The 21,477-nt window shown below is 39.2% G+C and overlaps 1 protein-coding gene across 1 annotated transcript; it reads left to right on the forward strand.

The window, feature by feature from the left end:
• Window positions 1-1,322: 1,322 nt before the first annotated feature.
• Window positions 1,323-20,414, forward strand: LOC311046230 (uncharacterized protein). Its single transcript, XM_084058432.1, has 11 exons — window positions 1,323-1,425; window positions 2,072-2,154; window positions 2,327-2,423; window positions 3,919-4,044; window positions 7,244-7,399; window positions 8,469-8,556; window positions 8,645-9,576; window positions 10,023-10,111; window positions 18,381-18,426; window positions 18,635-18,883; window positions 19,490-20,414. The coding sequence occupies exons 2-11, from the start codon at window positions 2,104-2,106 to the stop codon at window positions 19,549-19,551; spliced, it is 1,896 nt and encodes a 631-aa protein (XP_083914558.1). The 5' UTR covers window positions 1,323-1,425; window positions 2,072-2,103; the 3' UTR covers window positions 19,552-20,414.
• The last annotated feature ends 1,063 nt before the right edge of the window (window positions 20,415-21,477 follow it).

Raw genomic sequence — 21,477 nt, forward strand, 5'->3', positions numbered from 1 at the left:
CACCCGTCTCACTAGACTGGGGAACATATTTCCCAGGTAGATTCTATTTTATACTTTATTTTATCTGCTTTTATGGAGAGAAAAAAAACTTTGTGTTTAATGTGGCCCAAGTCATAAATGACTGTCATTGTAATGCAAATGAAAGAGATGTACTGTAGCTCAACTTAACTACTGTATCATTCATGTTAAGTACATTTTGATGCCAATACTTTTGTACTTTTACTCAAGTACATTTTGAATTCTGAACTACTACTTATAACAGAGTATTTCTACATTGCAGTATTGATACTTTTACTTAAGTAAAGCAATTTAGTACTTTTTACACCACTGATCAAAATAAAGATATTCCTTCACAAGAATTTGATGTACTCACTCCCATCCATCTGTGGAGGTGTTTCGTAGTCCTGTGAACAGGTTGTCATTCTCCCCCCTCAGGCGAATGAACTTCTTAACATCTTCATCAAGCCCTGAAGAGACAATTGATATTTATAATTTAGCCCATGTAGTTTTAAATTAACGGAGCGCGTTACTGTACAGAAGATGGCTATTGTTAGCAAGCATGTTAACCAAAGCTGTGTCGCTTACATTGAGCTAAGTGGTCGCTAGCTGTGTTTTGTACCGTATAATGGTCTAATGCATACATTACACAATGCAATATTTATTACACGTCAACAACAAACTTCAACCTCGAAAGTTAAACAAAAAAATACTTACATTTGTACGTGTTATTTTCTTTTACGGGCGGCTCCATTCTGTTTGCACCGTCGTGGTAGGACGTTCGCCGACTTTTGTCTCTGCTCTGCCTCAGCTGACTTCAAGTGCATGCGTGCAGTGCGCGTGCGCATGCCACCAGGGGCAGCGCAATGCATTGTGGGGTGGAAGCGCTTCTGTAGCGACCATCGCATGTTCCCTACTTTTCCCGATGCATTGTGGGATACTAGAGTCCACTATATTAGGGTACAATAATGCTCACTATACATTCGGACACTAATACAAAATGGCAGAACCCCCATATAGTGCACTATATTGGGCATAGGGGCTGAATTCGGACGCAGCCCTGGTCATACGCACGTCTCTGTGATATACGAACCCCTTTGAGAATTGCACGTCAGTTTGTGAGTACCAAAAATACGACCTCCTTTACAAACTTTATTTACCCCATTTTTACGACCAGCATAATGAATCGGGGCCATTGTACTTAGTTGCTTTCCACCACTAATCCACTGTCATTCTGGGAAGGAACGCTGAAGAACCGGTTCTTCCAGACCAGGTGTTGTTGTGTAAACGAAACCTGACTCTGTGTCACTGTCACTTGTCACGTATGTGGAGTAGGCAGAGGGACACTCAGCACAGTAGCACAAGAGGATATACATATACGCCACATTTTAATCAAACGTGTTGTTTTAGCTGCAGGTTGTTCATGAGGTAAGATACTATTCATTGTGTACCATCGACCACTAATCAACATTTACATGATTGTCTGTGTAAATGGTCGAGGTGTAAATTATTGGATTCTCTGTGGGTCTGCTGAACATTTCATTAGCTGACGACGGGTCTAAACCAGAGGTTCCCAAACTTTTTAGCTCGACACCCAAAAGAGAAATGTGGTGTCTCCCCGGGACACAAACTTGAAGAGCGATTTGTTTGGATCCAACTTTAATTACCACACACACACACACACACACACACATACACACACACACACACACACACACACACACCCCATGCATTACCACAACACACACACTCGCACTCACAGACACACACGCACACACGCACGCACGGCACACACAGCAAGCACGCACGCACGCACGCAAACGCACAGAGGAATGTGTTTTGTCAGAAACACACCATACTAACACAGACACTATGTAGAGGAGAGCATGTTTGTACACACACTGTTTCCACTCAGTATAAACACACACTATAAACTAACAGCTCAACATCTTACATAACTGCTATTTTAGTAATACATAAGACAATGAGATAGTGAAAGAATGAAGCACTATTATTTCCCTGCCATATAACATAACAGGCAATAATGGATTAATTTTGTTCTTTATTGTTCCAGACATCCCAGCTTTGTTTTGGACAGGACTATTCATGATGGAGGTTGCCGTTCCTGTGACGAAACGTTTAATTGTCTTTAATATGGTAAAACAATTAAATAATTAGCTGTGGAAACAGCCACACATTCACACACCTGTACATCGCACACACACTCAAGTGCACCTTTGTAGAAGTTTAATTTCAACTATGATATTTAACATTTTCTTAAAGAAACCAAACTGAATCAGTAATGCTCATATTTTTCATTGTTCGATAGATGTTTATGATGCACATGCATGTTGGATGTGATGTCACATGTTCCAGTTCAGAGTATGAGGATTTAGAGGGGAGATGCTGCTCCCTGTGTGGCCCTGGTAAGAACTACATCTTTGAATTGTCTAGTATACATACAGTAGATACATACTTAGAGAGAGAGAGAGAGAGAGAGAGATACAGACATGGAAACGGAATAGATTGAAGAGAGAGAGAGAGAGATGGAAAAATAATAGATAGTTTGGACATCTCAACCTATTGCCATTGACAGGAATCGAACTCTCAACCTTCGGACTAGGCTGCAACACTACCTATAGTGCTATAGCTTTGTCGAGGCTGATGTTGTCTGTTGTTGAAGATCTAAACTCTTGCCTTCTGTCATGAACCAAGCCCCTGTTTCACTAACACTAAGATCACTCGTTCACAAACCATTTACCAATAGATAAATGATATGTCTCCTCACAACCGAAAACAGTGAAAGCAGCCGATCTACAAGCTCAGAAACACGTTGCTATCTGAAAAGTTTTGAGATTGTAGATCGGTTATTTTCAGAATGAAGTATGTCATACATTGAAAAAACATACTCTCAAATAAGCATTTCAGGTTATCTTTAACAATTGCACATGCATTAATTGACACAATCATGTTGTGTGCAATGCAACTTTAATGAAGCCTGCATCAAGTGAGGTTTGAACTGGCGACCTTGAGGTACACGTTTAAGGGAGAAGCCATTGGACCGACAGACTTGAACTGGTGAAAAAGCAGCTCAAACAGATGATATAGTTTCAAGCAAACAACTGAAAAATCCCGGGTTTAAGTGTTTTTCAAACTGCTAAACATTGAGGACAATCCAAGGGCGGAGCTTACTGATCAAAGCGATAGATGTGTTCCTCATGAGTCAAGGCACATGTGTAAGCAGGTTTAATGGCTGTCGGCCAAATGAGGCATGACTTTTGCCAGATTAAAGTTTGCATTTTCAAAAAATTGCTATAGCGCCCCCCTTTGGCCAATTGGAGTAAGATTGGTTTCAGTGATATTTGGAATGACCCTCAACCTTTCTGCAAAGTTTAAAAGAAATGTGAGTCTGCATGTATGTGTTAGGGGCAGATGAATAATTTTCATAAAACTGCAATAGTTAAAATCTATCTCCTCCTGGGATTTTTGAGTAATCTGCACAAATTAAGGATATCTGTATATACATATATACATATGCATAGCGTATGTATATATATATGTATATACATATATACATATGCATATCATTCTATTAAGCCTTCCATACGCTACTGCACATGTTAAAAAAAAAACGGAACAGTACGGTCCCGTTTTTTTTTAACATGGGAGTGGATGGAACTTCCGGCGAACGGAAACGGACGCGGAACGGTCGCGAACGGAGATGTGTGGATTGACCCTGAGTGTTCAACAGGAAGTCATGTGTCTGAACATTGTGTGTCCAACAGGAAGTCATGTGTCTGAACATTGTGTGTCCAACAGGAAGTCATGTGTCTGAACATTGTGTGTCCAACAGGAAGTCATGTGACTAAACATTGTGTGTCCAACAGGAAGTCATGTGTCTGAACATTGTGTGTCCAACAGGAAGTCATGTGACTCAACATTGCACAGAGTTCAGATCAACATCATGTGAAGTCTGTCCTTACGGAACCTTCCAGCCGCTGCATAATGGAGAAATACAATGTGAAACATGTAACACCTGTCATGCAGGTACATATATGAATATCTTTCATATAATTAATGGAAAATGCACAAATTAAAACTGTAATTATTGAAACTAGCTAATAATTAAACCCAAGTGACACATAAGGCCGCCATTACTGGCATTTTAATAGAGAAAATGTTTACAATATAATAAAAAAGATAATCAATACATAATACATTGTCCGAAAATAGCAAATATACAAGCTATTACAGCCACCCTAGTCGAAAGCAACTCTAAATTATTTTTTTTATTTCTTGACTCTAGAGTTGCAATACCAACCCTTGACAGTCCACACATCCAAACAGAAAAGTCCATTCTGATTGTATTAAACTAAACCCACCAACATTGCAGCTGTACAGAAAGCTTGAATTATCCTCTTTCTATCTGCAAAGTTTTTGTTTCATAAAAATCCACTAGATGCTTTCTGTCAATAAATTACGTGCAGGTGATAATTGTCAAGTGTTGGCGTTTGGTAGCGCTCGTTTTCAATAACGTAACGTTCTGCCGTTCTGCTGCCTCCTGCAAGATGTGCAATTTAGAAAAAGGTATGCAGGACTGATTTTCAACGTGCGTTTCCAAACTCCCAAAACAGAATTATCACCGGCACGGAATTTGAAACAAAAACTTTGCAGATAGAAAAGGATCATTCAAACTTTCAGTACAGATACAAACATCGTTTAATATAATCAGATCTGACTTTTCTGTTTGGATGGTTGGTGTTGCAACTCTAGATTCAAGAAATTAAAAATAAAATTTTTGCTTGTGGCTAAGGCCACCCAGCCCAGAACAGTTAAAGGACAACTTGAGTTTTTTACAACCAAGGTTCATATTTTAGCTTGTAATTAAAGTAAATAAAAGATGAGGGTTATTTTTTTTTCATGTACTGCTTTCTACAGTTTTGGCAATTTTTGCGATATTTTTTACAGTGGGTGGGGGCATTCTGTCCGGTGGCTAAATATGCCTTTTTTACACAATAAAAAAGGTCCTGTGGTCTTTGATGGCCAGATGTGAGTTATTGGGGGTTAGAAGAGCTACTGTAAATAATAATAAAGAAAACACCGGGTTATTGTGTAAAAAAAATACATATTTAGCCACCGGACAGAATGCCCCCGCCCACTGTAAAAAAGATCACAAAAATTGCTAAAACTATAGAAAGCAGTACATTTAAAAATTTTAACACTCATATTTTATTTACTTTAATTACAATCTAAAACATAAACCTTGGTTGTAAAAAACTAAAGTTGTCCTTTAAGTTGACACTAAGGTTCTTATTCATATTAAAAAAGGAAATTATCAAATATTATGCTGCCATTTTAGCTATAAAGTATCAATTTGTAAAACTTGTACTTCAGCCAATCTACAAGCTCACAACGTGTCTTTTATTTTCATTATTTGAAACAGGGCTTAAGTGGTTAATTCATAATGCACCTTTTCCCTTCTTAGAAATGTAGTGGAGTCAAAGTACAATATTTGTGTTTGAAATGTAGTGGAGTACTATTTTCTTTCCTTTTCTTTTGTGATAATTAATTTAATTTGAATATTAATAAGGTGGGCATAATAAGCTTCGGCTCAAATATTTTCAGCCAAAATGATCTTGTTGAAAATATTGTATACGTTCAACTGTTTATTTTTCTAAACCATGACTGAAACAAATAAACTAACTAACTAAGTAATACATAATCCCAAATACTCGTATAAATCCTAAAATCGAAATTTCTTGAGTAAAAGTTTGAGACTGTTGTGGAAATTATAATCAAACCAAAATAGCAGATCTACAAGCTCACAACTGTAGCGTCCACCCGGGGCCTATTTCACGGAAGCAGAATTAGGGGTTAAGCCTGGATTTAACAGCTATCCTGGCTTAATTTATCCAGGATTATCCATGAATCGGTTTCATGAAAGGTGAATTAAAGTATCTTGGCAGATTAGTTTAGCCAGTTCACCCTGGATAAGATTATCCATGACTCGGTTTCACAAAAGAAAATTGAAACAATCCTACCTTAGTTACCATGGAAATTTAGCTGTGAAGTTTGCCTGGTACGGACCAGGCTAACAATCAAGCTTTATTAATCCAGTGCCTTGTTCTTCAAGTTTTGTGACATAGCTAGTCCAATGACAATGGCTTTGATGTGTCGCTAATCACTCACCAACATACAAAGGGCTGTTGAATTTTTCCAGAGAAGCCCCTGTTGTCCATTGTGGAGACCCCTTTTTTTCCCCCCACTAATCCTCATTACGGAACTGCAGATATATAAATAGATGGATTCCATGTAATGTCAACATTGCATGGAGCTTATAGCATTGTAGATTAGTAGGCGATAATTCCAATATTCACTTAAACTCCTCATGTTTAAGCTAAACTGAATTATATGGACTTGTATATAAATGGTTTATATTTTTGGACGACTTGTGCATTTAATTTGTTGGCAATACTTTGCCACACTTTATTGCGGCCGTGTTTCCTTTCTTGCTTATTGTACATTTTATTTCCTCGTATGATTCCATGAGCTGCTGCAGTGCTGCTGTTCAGCCACAGAGAAGAACGCCGCTCTGGTTTTGGGCTCCATGATTGGTCAAGTTCAAGGCTTCTGCTATCGACTTTCATGGTATTTTACAGGAATATGTGAAGCCTGGCTTTACCATCCTGGCTCGACACAGTCTGGTTTGACAAAGTCTAGCTTGACAAAGTAGCTCCTTCTGGCTTGGCGTTCGTGGAACGGAATAAACCAGGCTGTACGGAGCAGACTTTGTCAAACCTGGATTCGGCTTAAATCCAGGCTTATTTAATTCTGCTTTCGTGAAATAGCTACCATCAGAGTGTTGAACAAGGCCTGATCACCACCTGTCACCATACTGGTCTGTCAACTGGTACATTTGACTTGAAACAGACCATATTTTTTAGTCTCTCTCTCTCTCTCTCTCTCTCTCTCTCTCTCTCTCTCTCTCTCTCTCTCTCTCTCTCTCTCTCTCACACACACACACACACACACACACACACACACACACACACACACACACACACACACACACACACACACACACACACACACACACACACGTGGAATTCAGCACATTACTCACATATTAAATATAACTTATTCAATCAGAGCTCTGTATAGCACTGTTGCAGTTAAATTGTGTTTAGTTTTACATTTGAGAAGTGTCATGCTCTCATGTTTAACCTCAACTCAATGTAATCCACAGGTCCTGGTCTGACAGTGAAGAGTCCATGTACACCAACATCTAATGCACTGTGTGGACCATCAAAGGGATTCTACTGTGTCGACCCAAGAGAGAATGGATGTTTTAAAGCACAGAAACACAGCAGCTGCGAGCCTGGTCAATATATTGCTCAAAAAGGTTAGTCTATATTGACTGCCAGGTACTACTGTACTGTATGTATCGGCTTCATCCGCTGGGTGCCAGCGTTTTTTACCTGTTTTGACCATAGACTGTAAAAAAGAATGGACAAAGCCACTCCCCTGCTTTCTACAGAACGAAAATGAAGCCGATAGTTCAGGAACATGCATTCCTCCATCGTTAATATATACAGTTGGCCACGTCCGGAACTCAAACGCTATTGGTTGAGACCAGACACGTGACCAGCGAACCGGAAAACACCCCCAAAAATGCTATTGGTTGGGTAGCTTGTCAATCAAGAGCGGGGGCGGGGAATGAATGCTATTGGTTGTGTAGGTTGTCAATCAAATCATCCCGGCTCTCCTGGAGCATAGCCTACTTTATCGTCAATTTTAGAATAAATGGGACCATAATTTAGCAAAACGCATATCATGATGATTGAAAGGAGACTTTAAACTAGCGACTGGAAGCATATAGAATTTATGACAATTTTTATTACGGTAAGAAAATCTAGTCTAAAGTTTGTCAAAAACTCACTTGCGCTAAAATAAATTCTTTCTGACACTTCAGGTCGGCGCAGGGTAAAACAGCGCCACTCTGGCCATTCATAAGCTTCCGTGTTGGCCTCATCGTAAATATCCAAGCCTTGCCCCTTGGTTTTGACGATCTTTGGAGAGCGGATGTAAACAAAAAGTGTCCGGTGGGTAGGGGAGGGTCTCGTCTATCATTCCTAAGTTGCGTTAGAGCGCCCTCTTGGGGGATTTTCAGAAATTGAGAAAATGAAAACAGAGATGAACATTTACCATGTTCAGTTCAGTGACTGCTTCTACAGTCAGAACTAAAGGTGAATTCACACTGAGTGCAACGTGATTGTCTTGAGTGACATGATTCCACAGTAAGTTTAAATAAAGTTGACTGAAGAATAGAGAGATACATTTTTTCAACTGCACAATTGTACTGAACCATTAGTATGTTCCCCTTGCAAATATTCATGACATGGAATATGAAGCCTACTGGAAATATGTTCTCTTTATGTTATGATTGTTTTTTGTTTTTGTCTTTCATACAGGAACATCCTATACAGATACAATGTGTGCTAACTGTACCTTTGACACATATTCTGATGGTACTTTTACAACCTGTCAACCACACACACAGTAAGTGTCATTTACAGTCCAACCTTCATCATGCAAATTCCTCCAATGAACATGAACCAATTAAAATGTTTCTTCTCTGTTATTCCAGCTGTGAATATAAGGGATTCCATGAGATAAAACCTGGAAATCATTCACATGATACTACATGTGGAGGAATTCATTTTAATATTTATATCTTTGTTGGAAGTGTTGTTGTTGGTGTAGTTGTTAGCGAAATTGTCGATCGTGTTGGTGCTTCTGTTATAGTTCATGGTTTTTTTGTTCTTGTTGGTGGTGTTGTTTCTGATTTATTTCATCGTTTTGATCAGTATGTAATTTATGTCTATAGTCCTGGTGTTTCTGTTGTTTCGTTTCATGTTTTTCATCATTTTTTCTCATCTATTGTTTTGTTCTTTGTATGTTATTTTGCTCATCATGTTGTTAAGGTTGCTGTTATGGCTGGTTGTACGGCTTATAGTTTTGGTTTTATGGTTGAATTTCTTAATGGTTATAGGTTTGGTATCCCTGTTCGTTTAGGTGATAGTATTTTGTTAGGTGTTTGTGTTTTTTTGGGTACTTTGGTTAGCGGTGTGCTTGTTGGTCTTGATGGTAATTATGGTTTTCGTATTGCTGGTTGTGGTGGTGGCTGTGTTGGGGCTGTTGTTTTTACTCTATTTTATCTTCAGAATGAGAATGAGGATGTTTTTAGAAATGATCTTGCCGCTATAGTTCGTGTTGCAGCTGCTGTTGCTGTTGGTGTTTCTTATGGTGTTGTTTATGATTTTGATGATTATGATTTTCTTCATATTGTGTATTCTCTTATTTATTGTATTAGTATTGCTCGTTCTGATTACTTGTGGGTTTTAGGTGGTTGGTATGGTGGTACAGTGGTTGGTGAAGGTTTGTTTGGTGATAGTGTTAGACATGTTGATGGTGATGATGTTTTAGATATACTTGTTATTGGTGAGGTTGGTGGTATTGGTGTTGATATTGGACTGCTGATTCTGCTGGCGATTAGAAGATTATTCAAGAGACAACGTGGTAAGTTTACATTTATAATGCTTTCTATAAACAGTCACACTTACTGTCAAATGGTAAAGTTCATGCCTTTGGATATTCTGATGGTTCTCATAGTTATTCTACAGTATTTTTGTGAATTATTTTTTTTGTGAATTGTTTATCTTTTTCTTTTTCTGTTTTCATTTGGGGGGAAAAAACAAACTAACTGATTATGCACTTTTTTCTTCATTGGGCTATATATGGGGCAGTGCAATTGTATGTGTTTTTGATATACAAGAAATGCCTCTGTCAAAATCCAATAAACAAATGTTTTTTTTTTTAAAGTGAAAGTATTGAAAATGTGAAATACTCCAGCAAAGTAAACAAATAAATACCTCAAAAGTACAGCACTCTCTCTCTCTCTCTCTCTCTCTCTCTCTCTCTCTCTCTCTCTCTCTCTCTATCTATCTATCTATCTATCTATCTAGATGCTATGCAAGAGCGCAGACTAGACATTGACAACACCAACGCAGCACCCCTGAATTCTACTGCAAGAATCATAAATGTCAGACAACAGGTTTGTTTTCCCACATTTAAAGAAATAATGAAATGAAAAATATGTTTTTCACACTGTCACCTACCAGTGACATCATCAATGGGGAATCCAAGCTAATAGAAACTGCAGGCTTTCTCTTCCTGGAAAGTTGGCATGCTATAATAGAAGCCATTGTTCTCACTTTAACCCATTAAAACCGGGATAGCATCTGTCATTTTAGATTTTAACCACTTTAACCATTATTATATACGTTGGCTAATAAAGAATAGCAGATAAACCGCTCACAAAATGTAAGGAAACTTGAATTTGGGCCATTATATCTCCCCTTTACTAATACCAATCAGTAAAGTGTTATATATCATTTTTAACGGTGATTAGTCACCTTTACAACGAGGTACAGCTTGTAAGCATCGGGCATTCATGGAATAAGCAACACAGGCAAACGTGTGGGTAGCGCCGAGCAAAAATGTGCCAAAATGGCCTGTTAGACTTTTCTGCTGACATTCAATGTCGTGACATTCATGACATTGAATGGGCTTCAGGTGTGTGCCAGTCACAGGTATGTGACTGCCTCACAGGTGAGTGACTGGCACCTGAACATGGGTTCTGCAACTTTGTTGAGTTTGTGTATGCTCCAAGCAGCAACACTGCCCCCATGGAAAGATGCCACTTTTGTCAGGATAAGGCCCGTGCAACAGGGCAAGTGAAGCTGGTGTTCCGTTATGCAGAGTGACAGCATTATTTGTTGTTAGCCCTGGTACCATTTCCAAACTTAGGACTAAGTTCTGTGAGACTGGTGAAGTCAACAAGGAAGACAACAACCCAGACCCCTTGCTTCACTGAGGAACCATAGATTTACAGGCAAGATATGCACAACGGTACCAAAGACAGATGTCAAAGTTGCAGGGCCCATGCTCAGGTGCCAGTCACTCACCTTTGACTGGCACACACCTGCCTGCAAATGGTACCAGGGCTAAGACCAAATAATGCGTAATCTGCGTAACGGAACACCAGCTTCACTTGCCCTATTGCACGGGCCTTATCCTGAAGGGACAAATGTGGCATCTTTCTATGGGGCAGTGTTGCTGCTTGGAGCATACACAAACTCAACAAAGTTGCAGAACCCATGTTGCAGAACGCAAAGTTGCAGAACCCACCTCTCAGCAGGTGGGCGCTGGCTGGCAGGTTGCTCAAAACAAGAGCGATTACCAGCAAAAGCATATTGGGTGATTTTGGCACATTTTTTGATTCCATGAATGCCCGATGCTTACAAGCTGTACCTCGTTGTAAAGGTGACTAATCACCGATAAAAATGATATATAACATATATATAACATCTTCATCCTGCGCTATGAGCTTGTAGATCTGTTTTTTTTTCTTGAAAATGTGCGCAAATCTTTATTTTAAAGCGGAAATCTTTAACTCAAATCTTTGCGTCTGGGGGTCGCTGGAACAACATATTTTGAGATGGGGGTTGGCGGCCAAATCCAAAAGAAATTGGGGGTCCTTGACATGAAAATGATTGAGCACCCCCCTCACACACGCGCGCGCGCACGCACGCACGCACTCACGCACTTAGCCAATCAGGATGGAATATGAAAAGTCGGACAGAGCCGCCTTGATCACTTAACTATAAAGATAATGTGTACCGATTTGCGTGATGTTTGGACAAAATATGTAGGATGATATAAAAAAGATGTTTTGCAACAATCGACCTCCTGGTGGCGCTGTAATAGGGCAATGTTAAAAGGGTGGCATGTGTTCAAAGTTTAAACTTTAGATGTCAATCTTAGCCTATCAGGATGGAATATGAAGAATCAAACAAATTTGTCTTGATCACATGACTATTAGAGATCATGTGTACCGATTTGCGTAAAATTTGGATACAATCTGAAGGAGCAATATCCAAAAATGTGTTTTACATAAGTCTGCCTCCTGGTGGCGCTATAAAAGGCAGATATGAAAAATGCAGGGGAAAGGTTTTTCCTTGGCCTTTAGGGAGTGCGCATACAAAGTTTTACACAGATCGGTGCAGTTATAGGTAAAAACACAAATCGGCCTGTTACAGCGCCACCATGAGGCTGATTTGAACATTTTCAAGTGACATGTCTTCTCCGCCTAATGGGAATGTGCGAGCAAAATTTCACGGAAATTGTAAGCGGTGTTCATGATTTGAGGCATTTTGTTCGAAACTGACCAATCCTGCAAACTTTTGGAAGACAATATTAGCCAATCAGAACGAACACACGGATGGACGAACAGGGTGCAAAACATACACTCGGCCATGCCTTTCGGCCAGGCGGAGACAATAATGAAGAAATGGAGAAATTTAGGATGCATTTCAATTCAGGAGTCAAGAAGGAAAATTCAGGAGTCATGACGATACTGACATGCCTCAGTACCCAGAACCCACACTGAGTTTAGCCTCGTTACCAGCCTTTACTCATCTGTGAAGAGAAAAGCCTGGTCACGATCTAATGCCAGTGTCTGTAGGGGTGGGACTTCCGTCTTATGTATATCCCCCGGAAGCGATCTATTTCGACCAATCACAACACTCGTGTAATAGTGTGATGCTACTGCCAGCGAAAACAAGCGATTTCACTGACCTTTGAAAAATCATGGAATGTAATCTGTGATCGCCTCATTATACGCACGGGAGTCTCGGGAAAAAAATGATCCGATCGTGGTAATCCGTTGCATAGTTGTGGCCATTTGAATGTGGCTTGTTTTTGCCGTAAAGCAAGAGGAACGGAGATATAGCCATTTTCCCACAGGAAATAAACAGCAAGTAAACGAGACTGTCCTGTAACCTTCACACGCCTTGCATGAACCGACAGGCAGATAAACTCCATCCCCAATTACCACACAGACAAAGACGTTCCAGTTAAGGATCTTTACTGTAGCAACTGGCAGTAGGGTAAAACTGACAGAAAGAAAACATACATACAGTCACATGTCAGTCATGTGCATAAATCACATAAATGCAAGGTGTATGAATACATCACAAAACAATCCAAAAGTTACACAAAGCTTCCAAATGTTCCATAAACATAGTCTAGGGTAAGTATACCGTTGCAAAACACAGAACACATTCTTAATCAGCAGGGTACAAACATTTTTCCTAAAAATGAATACCGTGTTTGTATTAAATCCACATCAACTTGTACAAATGTCTCTTAATTGTAAGAACATGCATAAAACATAACGTCAAAGTCTTTTTAGCCCTTACCAACGATGCTTTCAAAGATCTAAACGTATAAAGAAGAGAGAAGAAAAGGCACATCCTTCTCTGGGCTTGGTACAGGTAAAACCGAACAGCTCTGCACTCTGTTAGACTAATCAGCAGTCTCTAATCAAACTTATTAGACGCACAGTGGACTACTCTGATCATAATGATTGCTAGGTCATGGTGACATCATCAATTACAACCTTACAGGGCAGCCTGACCTTTACAATCAGTTAAATGCAGTTACACAAACTAACACACAGGGGGTGCTAAACAACAAAATAAAATACTGACTGACAGGGCAGCACAGAGACGATTAAAGAATAAATTACGTCAATTCCGGGTCCGTCGTCATCTGGCAGTGAAAGCATCATTCATAGGGTAGTGAACAGCGGCATCTGGTGGAAAACCACTGAAAACACAAATCTCGTCGTTCTCGTCAGTGGCAGGCTGCCCCGCAGAATCCAAAGCAAAGGGTTAACAGATTTGTATATAGTGTCAACGTCATTTCCTTGGGCGGTACTTCCGTCAAACTCTGGTACTTCCGTTTAGACATCCAACTGGCTAGGTCTTGTAAGCCATATAGGCAACAAAAAAAGAAAGAAAAAAAGCTGATCTACAAGCTCCCAACATCCCGTGATAAGCTTGTAGATCGGCCTTTCCCCAAAAATAATGTATATATATTTTTTCAAGTGGCTCATTTTAAAATGTGTAGTGCAGTGGAATAGAGTAGACACTATGGCACATCAAGAGTCCATTAGTTCTGTATACATTTAGGGATGGCACCTGTAAAAGTCAAAGCCTAGCCTATTGATCACTTAATGTTTTGCATGTCCGTGGCAAAAATAAAATATTGATGGAAATGTCCATCACAAGCTGGCATGGTGATGACCCCTGGAACTATATACTCGAAGCTGATAAACAGGTTCTCTCTCCTGACTGGATTGGTATCCCTCCTGAAAATGTATTTTCTGTTTATTAAAGAGCTGGAGGGACAGTGTGACCCCTGTTACTGAACTCTATAGCCGGGGTCTTCAACGTTGTTCAGGCCAAGGATCCCTTAGCTGAAAGTGAGATGAAGCAGAGACCCCCACTACATACGTATTGGATTCATGTTAAATGTGTTTTCAGACATTAACAACTTAAACCCTCAATACTTTGAGAACTTGACCTATGGCTCGGTACTTCGTCTGCTCTTTCCCCCCCCTGTACACCAAACCTCTTCACCGAAAATAGCCGTTCTACAAGCTCACAATGTGTCGAAGATGTGTTGTGAGCTTGTAGATCTAGTATTTTCGGCTAATGTTCCCTCCCAGGATAGGGATGCAAAGGTTCAAGTGTGGTTGATGTAAAAATACAAAAATAAAGTCCCTATCACATAAAGATTTGGCGGACCCCCTGCAGTATCTCTGAGGACCCCCTAGGGGTCCTGGACCCGCTGTTGTTAACTTTTTGACAATAACATTTTAGTTTTAATAAAACAATATCACTTACACTTCATTTCACGTTGAATACCACTACTGTAGCCAATAGCATACAATACATAATCATTGTTTAACAGGGTTGGGTTGAAATAACACGGTTACACATCGCTATTCCTCCACATCGCCACTTAGAAGATTGACTTCCATTCTTCGGAGTGGAGATGTTTCCCATTTGTTTTAAAGACATCGCTATTCCGACTGTGACGCATTGCTATTTATAAACACCACCATTCCGACTATATAATCACAATGAATGTGAATTAATGTAGGCATACTTGGTAAAGCATCTCATGCACATTAATGAGACACTTGCATCTGATCTATTGTCAAATCAGCCCAACATCAAAACACCATGTGTGTATTAATGCTTCATCAATCCTCCTTTATTAAATAATATTAAAGTTTACACCTGCCACAGCCATAGGCATATGTCATTTTTGTGAACAGCACTGCTTTCTTTTTGTCGTCTCCAATTAATTCTGGGCCTTTAGTTTGGAGACAATGGAGAGATTCAGTTTTAACCCAGAATGAACCCAAATCTCAAGCGCAATAGTTCAGGGTTCTCTCTAAATCCTAAGTGTATATATCCATGTTACTTTTGTGAATAATTATGATAGGCTACACATGAGCCAAGCTTTCCATTATGGCGGTGCGGGATGGGGCGCGCTGCGCAGGTCGACACGCAACAAAAATAAAATAAAAAGCATTATACCGTCTCTCTCCCTCTCCTCTCTCCTGTCTTCCCGTCTCTTTCCTCCTGGTTGGAATCATCTGAGCTTAATATGTTAAATGTGTTGCTTCTTTGTGTCATTTCATTGTAGATTTAAAAGCAGCCTAGTATTAGCCGACTATTGACTGTACTACAATATGGCTTGGTAACATGAACATGAACTTGGATGCATCACAGCGCCACGCCTTGTGAACTATAGGAGATTACATATTTTCGAAGAAACTGTAGCATTTAAGAAACTAGGAAAAATAAATTAAGCATCCGTGCGCAACTTGGAGCTCTCCAAATTGCCACATTCAGATTGAAGGATTTTTCTCACCTAATTCACAACAACTGTCGTGAATTCTAACCACAAGAAGTATGATCAAATTAAACTTTCACCTTAATCTATCCACTTACTATAATAGTCCACTTCATATGCCCATAAATGAAGTCTTCAAGAGGCGTCCATGAGATGAGATTGCGCACAGCTGTCCACCGACAGCCTGGTTTGGTTTGATATTAGACCAGACTGGACAGTGGACACTGCATGTGTCTCAAACCAAACGAGGCTGTGCGTAAATGCTGTGCAGTGCAATAAACAAATTGATGCTATTATTATTATTATTACCCTTATTATTATTATTATTATTATTTAGCACATTGGCGTGAGTGCGCTCCCACGGACGCCCTGCATGGGTCTGTCTGTCTGTCTGTCTGTCTGTCTGTCTGTCTGTCTGTCTGTCTGTCTGTCTGTATATCTATCAGTCTATCTATCTATCTGTCAAGCTCTTTGCCAAAAATAGCCGATCTACAATCTCACAACGCCTGACGCTGCGAGGTGTTGTGAGCTTGTAGATCGGCTACTTTTGGTGCGAGTGAGTGTGCTGACGGTGCTGACTGTGCTCCGACGGATGTCTGTCTGTCTGTCTGCAAGCGCTCTCTCTCTCTCTCTCTCTCTCTCTCTCGTGTGCGTCTGTCTACAAACTAAGTGCCTTTGATCCTAACCACCTTTGATGTGTGCGCCGAATGGGCCATCAAGTTTTTCTGATCTCCCAGTGGGGAGCTAACGACCACTGTTGATTCATTGACTGAAGCCATCCACACCTATTTAATTGTTGTTGTTTTTTTCCTCGAAAGTTAAAAGACTCATGGAGAAATCATGATGTCATCTCAATCACCTCAATCAATCATGACTGAATGGCAGCTTGCTCTCCGGTCCCAGCCAGCTGCTGGGGACAATTTGTGGGGAATTAGGAGAGAAGGAGAGCTGTGAACTTTGCCTATACTGTGCACCCATGCAGGCAGGGATGTGCAGCACGCGCTAAATAGGCCCATGGTTTATTCTGGTATAGGTGAAAAGATCACCCCCCCCCCTTTTAAATTATTAATAATACATTCTTAATTTATAACTAACTAGAGGTCCGGTCAAGCTCTTTGCCAAAAATAGCCGATCTACAAGCTCACAATGCTAAGAAGACCCCCAAGAATGTTAGCCTACAGTGAGCTATATGTACAGCACACGTTGTGTATTATTATGTTACATGCACTTATGTGCGTAATTACGCACGTGTAAAATTCCGCTGTTACGGTAGTTGTTCCACTCAGAGGAGGGGGGGGCACCTTCATGTCAGGAACCCCACAAATCACAAATTATGTGTATTTGGCCGTGGACCCCAGAGAGGAGGGAGAGAGAGAAAGCGCATGGAATGCTGTGTTCTTGAGCCATAGAGGCGAGAGTCTTCAGACTTCTATTAGAAGGGAGGTTTTTCATTGAATAGAGGTCACTATTAGAGGATTTAGCCTACTCACAACGCCTCATAGTGCTAGGCATTGTGCGGTTGTAGATCGGCTATTTTTGGCATAGAGTGTAGAGAGAAAAAAGAGCAGACCACGTAAAAAAAAGACATATATATATATGGAGAGAGAGAGAGAGAGATATGTTTCATAATATCATAATATTATCTGACAAGTAACTAGTAACTCAAGTTTTCAAATAATTGTAGTGGAGTACTATATTTGCCTCTGAGATGTAGTGGAGTAGAAGTAAAAGTATTGGAAATACTCAAGTAAAGTACAAATACCTCAAAAGCGTACTTAAGTACATTACTTAAGTAAATGAGTTAAATTCCAGCTGTCTTTATTGTTATTATTATCATTATTAATATTACTATTATTGTTAATATTATTGTTATCATTAAATAGCATAATATTATTATCAATAATAATGGCATAATAATAATAACAATGATAACGATAATAATAATAATAATAATAATAATAATAATGATTGTCATAGGGTACTAATAATAATAATAATAATAATTAATAATAAAATAGCATAATAACAATGATAAGGGTAATAATAATAATGATAATAATAATAATTAATAATAATAATATATATTAATAATAAAATAGCATGATGGGGCGTCCGTTTTTCAATAGCATAATAACAATGATAACGATAATAATAAGGGTAATAATAATAATAATAATAATAATAATAATAATAAGGGTAATAATAATAATAATAATAATAATAATAATAATAATAATAATAATAATAATAATAATAATAATATTAATAATAATAAGGGTAATAATAATAATAATAATAATAATTAATAATAATAATAATATATATATTAAAAAACATACTCTCTCGCCATGCCTTTCGGCCTGGCGGAGACAATAATAAAATAGGATGATGGGGGGGGGGTTTGTTTTTCTAAGTGGGGATGTTTCTAAGTGGGGATGTTTCTAAGTGGGGGTGTTTCTAAGTGGGGGTGCTTCTAAGTGGGGGTGTTTCTAAGTGGGGGTGTTTCTAAGTGGGGGTCTGTCCCCAAATAACGCAACTGTGTTCAACAGGATGCTGTTGACGGAGTCACTTCATTTAAAACTGATGCAGAAAAAGGTGAGTTTTTTCTGTCCTTCGTACAGTTCAGTTTTGTTTACCAGGGTGTACATCCTTAATCATTATTCCAAAACTATAAATGCAGCCCGTTGTTACACTTACTGTATGTGGGAATGTAGAGATGCAGAAAGCTTTATTTTTCATTGATATAATGACATTGCTGTGTTTCATTTACGGAGATCCCCCACTCTTTTTCTCTTGCTATCAGAGCATTTCGTTGTCCAGAACATGGCAACGTTAGTTCAAGACGTTACCACGGTCATGGCCATAGTGGAGACTCTAAAGAAAGACATCGACATCCATAATGAGATCTATGAAGAGATCCACGTTGAGACAAAGCGCATGGAGCAAATGAGAACTGTGTATTGTAAGGTGCTGAATCCAGGGGCAAGACGTGTCAAAGTATTGTTTTATAACGCTCTAAAACAACACCAACCCGGCCTGTTGCAGAAGCTGGGTAAGATCAGATGTAAAACTGAAAGACTTTTTTATTTTATATTAAAAAAACATATTTAGAACTGTCATTTAAATGAAAAACAGCCGGCCCATGAACCAACCATAATAATTCATAGCAGCAGTCCCATAGAGTGGATGTGTTTAGGCAAATAGGGGATTCTTGCCTCAAACATTTTACAGAATGTTTATGAAAAACACTTAACATACGATGTAAGCTAAATCAGTAATTCATTTCAGCATTTCAAATAATTTCTTGATTAAGGCCATTTGGAGCATAAATCTATCTATCTACCTATCTATAATGCATTCTGATTCTGATTTATGAAGAATACAAGTTTGTTTCAACACATTTAAAGAAGTAATGAAACATATGGAAAAAAAAATGTTCACACGTGTTCACATTATCGCTTACCAGTGACATAATCAAGAAATCTAGCTTATATAAAAATGTATCTTCCTAGAAAGTTAGCATGCTGTACTAGAAGCCATTGTTACAAGAAGAAGCCACACTAATAAAAAAAAAGACAATGAAAAAAGAAATGATGGCAATGATGGCAGGTTTATTATGAATGTTGTGCTGCTTCTAAAACCCCTTTCCAAATCACAGAAATGCGTGTTGGAGACAATAACACCTCAGACGGTGAACTCCTGGTCATCAAAACCGAGTGACTCCCAGGCAGTCCACACCGGACTACAGCCTACGATCACAGGATACTGACTTGCCTCGGTACCCAGAACTTGGAGAAAAAAAGGCTTTCCCTTTGCTTGGAATGAACTTAAAAAAAAACTCTGACTCTGACTCTTACTGCTCACCTACAAGCCCCTCGACAACCAGGCTCCCCGCTACCTCTCCAACTCCACGCCCCCTCCTGCTCTCTCAGGTCTGGTGATGCCAACCTTCTGGACATCTCCAAGACAAAGTACTGAACCTGGGGGTGGCAAGGCTTCCTCAGTTGCAGCCCACTCCCTCTGGAACTCACTCCTAGCTCACATCAAATATCAAATATATGGCCATATCAGTTGGATCACTGGTGCAACATAGCTGTGAGGTGAATGTGCGATGCGAAGTGGACGCTACGGCACGCTAGATGTGACTTCTAAATCTAGTTCATATAATTCTCTCTAATTCTCATTATAATATGGCATCATGTCTGTCTACTCTCTGGGGCTGTGGACAGTTCAGAAACCTGCCTGTGACACATTTGGAACTGGAACACTATATAATCTCAGCTGATAAACGGTATTCTCTCCCGATTGGCTGAAATTGGCAACTCACATAAACATGAATTTTCTGTTTACTAAAGAGCCTGAGAAACAGGGAGACCCCTGTTACTGAACAAACACTCTATAGCAATGATTACTATCACAATATAGAGCTATTTAACACTGTCACTGAACAAACACTCTATAACAATGATTACTATCTACTATTACAATATAGATCTATTTAGCACTGCACTGTAAAGATTTTGGACCTGGCACATTCCAATCTCTCATAAACCTGGAGAATGGCTGACTCTGCACAACTCAGTCCATATAGAGATAGAAAGCATGAGAGTCCCATGTGTAGGCCCTACTTCTAAACGTCCAAATGTTTAATGGGATAGATATTGATATAAACATACTGTAAGGCCATTATGTGCTGCTGTGTGTGTTGTACCTGCATTCATTTGCATCTATTCTAGGGAATCAAGTGTTTCTGATTGTGTTTTATTATAGTCACTCTACATAATATCATTTATAAAATGACAAATATAGAAACCTAATATGTTATAAATACATACATACATACATACATACATACATACATACATACATACATACATACATACATACATACATACATACATACACACATGCATACATGCATACATGAATGCATGCATAAAGTACATATTAGTATATAATTGTATATGGTATACATATCTTACATACACTGTACACATGCATGCACACACATACTGGCAGAGGCAAGACTTGTTCTACTCTCTCTGGTAATTTACAGTATAATTCATAAAATAACTCATTGTATAGACCCCTTAACAGACGACGTCACACTGATAAGAACCAGTATGCGTGCAACCAGTATGCGCGCAATGAAACCCATTCTATCAGGTCTCGTTAGGACGCGCCTCACTAGCTAACACACAAGAGGGGGTTGGGGTGTACTGAAACCAGCGCACCCCGAAACAACAGGTTGGGAATTGATTCCGTGAAACAATCACCTGTGCGTCCAGTCTCAATGTTAGTAAACAAATAATTGGTCTATAAAACGTTCTGTAAAAAGAGCACGCCATATTAGCAGTGGTTATCAATGTCATTTGCACCCTCTTGTGGACTGGAATGGTAAGTGCAGCCTTCTCCTCAGACCAAACTCAACCAGATGGAGGAATAGATACTGTATGTTACTAAGTAAGGCTCCATTCACTGTTGTAGGCTAGTTTTCATAGTAGCCTATCATTTATGTGTTATTCTAAAGACTCCAATGTTTCACTAATTAGTTATTTAATTGTGTCGTTATTTTGTTATTTTGTTAGTTAGTTAGTTAGTTAGTTAGTTAGTTAGTTAGTCAGTTAGTTAGTTATGTGTGGTTAA

Source organism: Gymnoscopelus microlampas, assembly GCF_963454915.1.
Source record: "Gymnoscopelus microlampas genome assembly, chromosome: 5".
Taxonomy (NCBI): Eukaryota; Metazoa; Chordata; class Actinopteri; order Myctophiformes; family Myctophidae; genus Gymnoscopelus; species Gymnoscopelus microlampas.

Excerpts from the sequence above, each read along its gene's own strand:
- LOC311046230 (XM_084058432.1), top strand. The coding sequence starts at position 2,104 with ATGATGGAGGTTGCCGTTCCTGTGACGAAACGTTTAATTGTCTTTAAT. Across the intron at positions 7,400-8,468 it reads TCAATATATTGCTCAAAAAG|GAACATCCTATACAGATACA; the intron begins GTTAGTCTATAT and ends TCTTTCATACAG. Across the intron at positions 9,577-10,022 it reads ATTATTCAAGAGACAACGTG|ATGCTATGCAAGAGCGCAGA; the intron begins GTAAGTTTACAT and ends CTATCTATCTAG.